At 43.0% G+C, this 8,378-nt stretch overlaps 1 protein-coding gene across 1 annotated transcript; it reads right to left on the bottom strand.

Annotated features, from left to right (window-relative positions):
* Nucleotides 1-411: 411 nt before the first annotated feature.
* On the bottom strand, nucleotides 412-3,652 carry LOC102712343 (protein WRKY1-like). The gene is made up of 4 exons (XM_015835777.2): nucleotides 3,464-3,652; nucleotides 1,824-2,741; nucleotides 1,614-1,739; nucleotides 412-1,017 (listed from the first exon to the last, which is right to left on the bottom strand). Exons 2-4 carry the CDS (start codon nucleotides 2,717-2,719, stop codon nucleotides 876-878), a joined length of 1,164 nt encoding a protein of 387 aa, XP_015691263.1. The 5' UTR covers nucleotides 2,720-2,741; nucleotides 3,464-3,652; the 3' UTR covers nucleotides 412-875.
* Between the last annotated feature and the right edge of the window lie 4,726 nt (nucleotides 3,653-8,378).

The following is an 8,378-nucleotide window of genomic DNA, read 5'->3' as shown; positions in this document are numbered from 1 at the left end:
TTTTGTCGATAATTTATTTTAAACTATTAAACCACTAATAAGCTTATCGGCTGAAGCTCAACCGATCAGAGACTTGCATCGCGCGAGTTCAAAGTCCAAAGTGCAAAGAAAAAACTCCCAAACCGGTATACATCAAAGCAATCCCGTGAACCATGAACTCAGCAAGACCTCCAAACAGAGAGATCAAACTGACCTTCTGAGCACACTGACCTCTCTACATGGCCATGTCAAAGAATCAAGGGACAAGAGAGGCACTAGGTACAATGGCTGCATTGCAATTTCAGGAACTGGCCTCTGATGAATCGGCAGGACAAGAACACGGTACAAGATGCTGCAGAATTTTAAAGCCTGACGATGATCCCATCGCAGAATCAACACTTGTGCTAGCAAACACATGACAAACAGCCCCGATGCTTCCCATCACAACAAAGATTGTACCATTCCGACTGAAGATGGGGGGTACATTTTGTTCCTAGGTGTTGCCACTTTTACAGGCACTGACCTCTCCAATCCTCTAACAGTAACACGATCACCACCACCACCCCAGACATATAACTGCAGCAGCTGAATGTTACACTGCACCACAAGATAGTTCTAGGACCAACATGAAGAGTTAAAAGAAAAAGAGAGAGGAGAAAACCGCTACAAAATTACGAGTCTCTGGTGAGAAAATACTCAATCAACCATCTATGTGGTAAATTCCTTTCGCTACGGATTCTTCTGCAAGAGCTGTCTCTACCACCCAACAGTTAGGAACAGAGCAGTATGTACAAACTAGGCTCCTCTTCTTCGTTTTTTTTTTCTCCTTTTTTAATCTCTTGTCTAGAAAGGGACACTATCGAAGTAATCCGGCGTCTTGAAGCCTGCAAGATCGATCAGGCTGGTTGGGCAGCTAAGACCCGGCTGTGATTGTGATCGCCTTCATAGGTAACAATCAACATTGAGGGGTCGTCAACACACCTCTCAACATGCTTCCTGGCTGGGCATCCTCTTACGCTGCTACACTTATAGTAACCCCTGAAAGACGATGAGCATATATGAATATTCTGTAGCAATCTCTTTTGACAAAAGAATTAAGTAATTTATACAGGGAAAGGCTGTTCGCTGTGATCTTTCTTGGATTGCAACAAGGATGTTACCAAAATTATAAGTTGGCCTTCCTGCAACTACATGTGTGCGACTGAAGTAATAGCCACATGAGTGCTTAAAAACAAAAACTATGACTTTCTCGAGATCTCAATCTCCCTTAGCTATAACCAGCCTCTAAACAGATGTGGAAAGAAATCTAGCTTGAAACTCACAGCACATAGTATCATGGGCTACAGACATTTATTGCTGTCCAAATCAGAAAACCTTTCTGGTGAATAATTAATGGGATATCATGCATCCTATCAGATGTGCATACACTTAATTGTACTAAGAACAGAGAAGATGAAAATTTGAATATCAAGTGACAAGTCATCAATTCAGTAAAGCTTAAGTGATATCCTGTATTTTGTCAGTACTAACTAACAAATACAAACAAATGATATTGGCAACCAATGATACAAGGAAAACAATCAGTGATATAATGATTAGTAAATGACAGCATGAGATTGAGCATTTAGCTATACCTAGGGTGTGGGGATCCTTTTATTGGCTTCTGGCCATACTTCCTCCATGAGAACTCATCAGCTGGGATGTCAGCAACCTTATTACTGATTGCAGGGACTTTGATAGACCTCCTTATCCTCAGCTTCCTACGATTACATGCAAAGGGGACTTAGCAAAACACAATACAAGATCAATAGACTTATACCAATTTACCCAAAAAAGAATCCAACCTTTTCTTTGAACAGTGACATCGGCTCCCAGTTGTACATCGCCCACTCCCATCCTCCCTACCAGTGCACCTTCTCCTCTGCATGAGGCCTAACTCTGGAGTGCTAGATGTCTGTGATCCACTAACTAGCTGAAATGGCCGGCTGGAGCGGCTACCATCCAAACTCGCAATACTCCCCTCCATGCTCAGAGACGACAGGAATGAGCGGGAAGATGACGCCGTGCAATTAGAACTGTCAAACTTGAGATTAACACCCTTACCACCACCATTGCTACCACCCTGTTCACCAAGGCCACTCCTCTTTATCATCTCACTTTGCATCTTCATCTGCTGCAAGAGCTGAAACCTCTGGTAGCTCTGTTGCTGCTGGATGAAATGAAGATGCGCTGAAGGCAATGCTGGGGGAGGCGTTCCAGCCGGGGGTGCAACAGACACCGGCTGGATGAGCTGGAGTGGCGGCCCCCGTGATGGCCCATCCGAATCAACCACCGGGTTATCCAGAAGCAACCTTTTGGGGAATTGGGCAGGGATCCTAACAGGGTCCTTTGAAGAAGAGCCCTCCATCTGATGGTACCTCGGAAACAGCTGGAGACTAGTTATCGGACTCGGGTTAGATGTCTTGGCTGCTGTGGATCCAGCCACAGCAGAGCTCTCCAAAAAGAGGTTGCTGTCAAAGATCGACAAGGGCTTCTTGATCTTTCTAACCCTGGCATGGCCTTGGAGGCCATTGCCATTGTTCAGCCTCGAGGCGACGGAGCCGAATTTGGAGACCGCCTCTCCTGTAGCCGCCGCGAGATCCTTATGAACGACAAGCTGGCTATGGGGGCTGGAGAGGAGGGTGAGCACCCTGTGGCAGCTCTCCACTGCCGCCCTGTTTGCTTCCTCCATCCCCTCCATGAATCACTCCCTCCCCCACTACCTGCACACACAAATCAACCACTTCTTGAGTCCTCTTGTTTGATCATACACACCCACACAAAGTTGGTCTCTCCCCCAACAAGCGGGTTGAAGCTCACCACATGGCCAAACCTAGCAAATTCTATGCAACTCTAACATAGGGATCACATCACATCATGAACATTTTTTACCCATACAAAAGAAATAACCAGCAAGCAACATGGCTAGATTTGCTGATAGTCCTAATCATTCCATTTACCATTAAAAAAAACAAAACAAACAGCCACCTCACTGGATTTTCAAAGGAACATCACCACCTGGGTGGATGCGGGGGGAGAGATTCCCGCAATCATGTGGCGCACACGGGTGCCATTTCCGACGAGATTAGCTAAAATTGGGCACGCGGGCACGCAACATGGCATTCCCGGCGGCCTAATCAATACTACCAAAATTAGGCAACCTGACACAATCCAAGAACCACCTGAGCCTACAAGAACAGAAAAAAAAGGTAAAAAAAAAAAAACGAGAGAAAAAAAAAGGCCACCCACACCAGTACACCACACCACGCCACGGCCGGCCATGGCCATCACCCCTCTGCAGCTGCTCGCCCTAAAACCAATCTCACTCCCCCCGCATAAACCCCAGAACACCTCCTTCCACCACCGCTCGATCCGCGGAGCAAAGCAACAAGTTAGCGCCACATGCATGCATGATCCATCCCCGGCGGCGGCGGCGAGACCTCACCTCGCCGGAGCCAGGGCCTCGGCCTCGACCTCCACCCTGCCCGCCCACCGCCCCAGCTCCTCCGGCGGCGACGACGACGACGAGGAGGAAACGGCGGAGTGGCTCTCTCTGTGTGTGCCTCGGCTGGTACAAAGCAAAAGAAGCGGAGGGAGCAGCAGCAGAAGTAGAGTCCAGTACTAGTCCAAGCCAGTGAGTGAGGAACAAAATAAATACTCATAAATAAATAGTAACAAATTCGGGGAGGGCCAGTGCTCTCGCTTTTTTGCCCCCCTTCTTTTCTTTTTTATTTTTTCCCCCTTTGTGCTCTAGTATTCCTCCTCGGGCGGGTTAAAATAACAATAAAATAACAATAACAATAATAATTAGTTAATTAATTAATATCGGAGTGGGGCCCGCGTGGGATGATCTGCGCCGTCCATCGCGCCCGTCCCCGTCCTCCGCCTTGGACTTTTTCCTTGTCCCCGATTTTTTTTTATCGGAGAAGGGGTGTGGTTTGGTGGGGCCCGGGCTACGAGGGGCTTGCCGTTTCGTCAAAGGTGTGAGCTGTGTCAGACGCCACAGTGGTGGGCGCGGGGCCACGCATTCTCTGTGTTGGTGCGTAGATCGAGAAAATTTTTAGATAAAGTACCACGTCAAATATTTGATCGGATGTCAAAAGGGGTTTACGGATACGAACGAATAAACGAATTTCACGGCTAGCCTAGAAACCGCGAGACGAATCTTTTGAGCCTAATTAATCCGTCATTAGCATATGTTGGTTACTGTAGCACTTATGGCTAATCATGGACTAATTAGGCTCAAACGATTCGTCTCAAGATTTCTTTCGTAACTGTGTAATTAGTTTTTTTTATCTATATTTAATACTTTATTTAGATATCTAAAAATTCGATGGGATGTTTTTTTAAAAAAAATTTAGGAAACTAAACCAGGCCTGTGTCTTTTTTTTTTCCTTTTTTTTTTTTCCTCTTTCTATCGTCTTGCTGGGCTCATTCGCTGCTGCTGCTCGTGAGCGTTTCCATGCCGGGGTGGCGGGGTGTGTGTTCGCGCGTGGCGCTGTGTGTGTGTGTTAGCCAGTGCCAAGCTGCGTGGCGTACGCGGCAGGCGACGGTTTCTTCTGCTGCTAGTGCTGGGAAGAGATGCTCCTGCATCGTCTATTCACTCGCGCTTACCCAAAGTTTAGAATTTTAAATTTAATAATTATGATTTTTTTAATTATAGCTATTTCGAACTGATTTTAGGTTATTAAGGACACCTGTATAAAAATTTTCTTTATAAAGTATTTTTCTTTTATAAATATATCATTTTGTGTTTTTTCTTAAAAAGCAAAACGATGACCACCATGAACTCTGAAGTCTGAGGTTCATTTGATGTTTTGTTCGTACGTAGAACTCGTTTGAACTCTGAAGTCACTGATGTTTTGTTCGCATGTAAGATTCATTTATAGTAGCATAAATATTTGTCCAGATATGACTTCAGGCTAGCAATTTATATCTTTGTGTTGTTTTTTTCTCGCTAGCTAGCAATACTGGAGCTGTTTTTTTATATCGTGTTCATTTATGGCGTATCTAAGAGATGTGAAATAGGGTTTCTCATTAATTAATATATGTAATAAGTATCTAAGAAGTACATAATTGATATCCCATCAGTCGCACAATATTGTATCAAATTCGTGGTAGGCATTTATATAAGACATCTTGCCAGAATTTATGTAAAGATAAATCCCCTACAATCTCATCTGTAGCCCATCCAAAGGATTCAAGCAGATTTCTCATTAATAGTCATTTATAGTATCTGAAGAGAACAATCTTGATTTCGCTTGTCTGCAATAGTGCCATCGCATACTTGTAATCATTTATTATAAGCACACATGTCAAGATGGTGCAAGATTTAGTCTATATATTGTTCATTGTTTTTGTTCCCTTGATAACCTTATCAATCACAATATCTTAATAATGTGGCAATTCATAGCATGTCTATTGGTGTACAACGTTTTCCTTTTTCACAGTTGTTGTATTGGAATGAAATCTATACCGTCTGATTCTTTCCTCTCCGGAAAATTAGACCACCCAGCATTGTTGGAGCTTTATACTCTAGACCTCAGACATTGTGGCCTTGTTATGCTTACAAGTTAAATTTAAACTCTAAAACTTAATTTAGAGTTAATTTTATAATTTTTTCATCACATTTTATTTTATAGTCTTAATTTTAGATCAAAAAACTACTCATATAATAGTTTTAACAGTAAATTATTTTTAATCATTAATAAGTGGTTTTGCTTATGCTTATTTAAAGCAAAATAATGAGACTCGCTTGGAACTTGTGATGTGCATGGCCAGGGTGTTAAGACTTTTGAGGTACACTGCATGGCAGTGTGAAGTTACACGTAGGACATTACGATGAATTTAATTTGTTGATCGGTAAAAATGTATTTTTTTCTTTTGTTCCACATTATAAGACATCTCGGTATTATTTAGATTCATCTGTATACTAATAAATCTAAACACATATATAACATATACATTGGTACATATATGAATATATACAAACATAAAAAGTTTTATTACTATGGTTTTATAGAGTATAACAAATATGACATTGGACTAACGTGTCATTCACTTACGTTAATCCTTTTAAAAGTTCCTTTCCACTTCATCATTAGTCAAGTATTTAATCGTTTTAAAATATACTGTCTCCGTTTTATATTATAATATTTTATAGATGTAACTTTACTTATCTATTTATAAACATATATGATATATATATATATCTAAATTTATTAATATATATATATATATATATATATATATATGAATATAGCCAAAATCAATGAGTCTTCCGTTATAAAAGAGATGACTTCGAGGCTTCGAGCTAGTACTCCAATAAAACGTCCGAGTGGCTGCAGGCGGAGCAAGCCGCAGCCGATCCAGGGGCTAACTCCCCCTGAAGCCGTTGGAGGCCAGCGAATCAACCCGCGACACGTAATGGCGCGAGGAGTCAGGACGACGCAGTCAGCCAGTCCCCCGGAAAAACAAAAGAAAAAAGGCCAGTCCCCCGGTCCCTCCAGTGCGCGAAGACCCACGAGAGGGCCTACCTCGCTCTCGCCGCCAGGTGGGCCCACCCTGGTGTTCGGCACCGCAGCGGGCCGCCGCACGCGCGCACGCGGGCGCACTCGGACCGCCGAACGCGACCAGCACCACCAGGCGTCCAGGAGTTCAGAGACTCAGGCCCCCGTTCGCAAGTGACCAGGGGTAAATTTTTTCTCTTTTTTCATGCGCACGTTTTCTAAACTATTAAATAAATAGTGTATTGTTTAAAAAATGTTTTATATGAAAGTTGTTTAAAAAAACAGATTAACCTATTTTATAAATTTACAAAAGCTAATACTCAATTAATCATGTGCTAATGGCTTTCTCCCGCTGACTAAGCTGGCTAGTTTGGTCGCTCGCGAACGGGGCCTCAGACCAGCGGCCGGTGGCCAGCGCCGCGTGCATGCCAGGTCGGCGAGCCCGCCGGCGACCGGCCGGCCGGCCTCACGAGTGCCGCACCCTGGTGCGAGTGCCGCGTCGTCGTCGTCCACTCGATCGTGCGCGCGCGTGCCACGTCGCGTCGACGACGCTGTCCTCCACTGAAAACTCCACCACTCGCTGCCCTTCTACACTCCTACGGTGCGCTGTTCACAATTCACGTACTATCTTCATGTTTTTTATTTTTTGGATCAACTATTCATATTATGCAAATGTATAAAATTATAAATCATACTTAAAGTTTTTCTTAATAAAAATAAAATCATAACAAAACAATAATTATATGTTTTTTAAATTTGACGAATGATCAAACATATCGTAGATGCGTAGTGGTGTAATACCCAGCTCACTCCACACACCGTGTGAAATTTGTTTTTACGACCTCATGTTTGAGGTTTGTTCTTACAAAAGAATTAGGAGCTACACCATTTTCAGAAAGCAATCCCCCTAATCATATATACTGAATCTAGCCTGTAAAGAGTTGTTGCTGGGAAGAAGAAAACAAATGATGATTACACACTGAGACGAGAGATAAAAGGGCGTAAACAAGGTCCAAACAAATCAAAGTACTGTACTAGCCCTATAATCATAGTGGTTTGCCTCCGGCTAAGTACAGCTGGATCGATCGGTAGGCTCTCTCTCGGCCGCACGTGAGATCGTCGCTATGCAAGTTCGTGGGAGATAGGAAATGCATGGCTCGTAATGATGGCGACGATTCCCTCCAGCACCTCTAATTATGGTCTCTGCACTGCTTCTAGTTAGGATGGATGGTCATGAATGGGCAATCATCGTGTTCCTTCCCAACAGTGGAGGATGATGGTGATCACATACTTGTCCATGTTTGTTAAAGTCTATTTCACCCCCTAAACTATCAAGTTTGGTTTACCTAACCCCATAATATATGACACATGATATTCTACCCATAAAGTACGAAACCAGTTTAAATATACACCTAGAGTGGTTTCATAGGTGGTTTTACTGAGTACATGATGACATTGTGGTGGTTTTGGCCACGTGGAGTATGGAGGGGTAGTGGCATGGTGTTAACCAGTTCAGTACTTTTTTTTCTATAAGTGAACTGGCTTGATAATGATAAACGTTACTGATAATATGTAATTTTTTTTGGATTGTTGATCAATGAGTGAAAAGAAACATGTGGTTCAACTTGGGTTTAATGGGTCAATCTTTGTACCATGCAAGCAATAGCGCTATCACGTTAGCATGTACATGGTAAAATCACCTACAAAATCGCTTCAGGAGGTTATTTGATCTAGTTTTTGTGCTTTAGAGGGTGAAATATCCAGTTTCATATATTAGGGGGTTAAGTAGACCAACTCTGATAGTTCAGGGGGTGAAGTAGACTTTTTCCTTTATTCTGATATGGCTCAATA

Source organism: Oryza brachyantha, chromosome 3, assembly GCF_000231095.2.
Source record: "Oryza brachyantha chromosome 3, ObraRS2, whole genome shotgun sequence".
NCBI classification, from domain to species: Eukaryota; Viridiplantae; Streptophyta; class Magnoliopsida; order Poales; family Poaceae; genus Oryza; species Oryza brachyantha.
The sequence above is the reverse complement of the archived record's forward strand: the minus strand, read 5'-3'. Positions and strand labels throughout refer to the sequence as shown.

Coding starts and splice junctions, on each gene's coding strand:
- LOC102712343 (XM_015835777.2), bottom strand. CDS start 2,719: ATGGAGGGGATGGAGGAAGCAAACAGGGCGGCAGTGGAGAGCTGCCAC. Junction 1,740..1,823: donor TGTCACTGTTCAAAGAAAAG/GTTGGATTCTTT, acceptor ATGTAATCGTAG/GAAGCTGAGGATAAGGAGGT. Junction 1,018..1,613: donor AAAGGATCCCCACACCCTAG/GTATAGCTAAAT, acceptor ATCGTCTTTCAG/GGGTTACTATAAGTGTAGCA.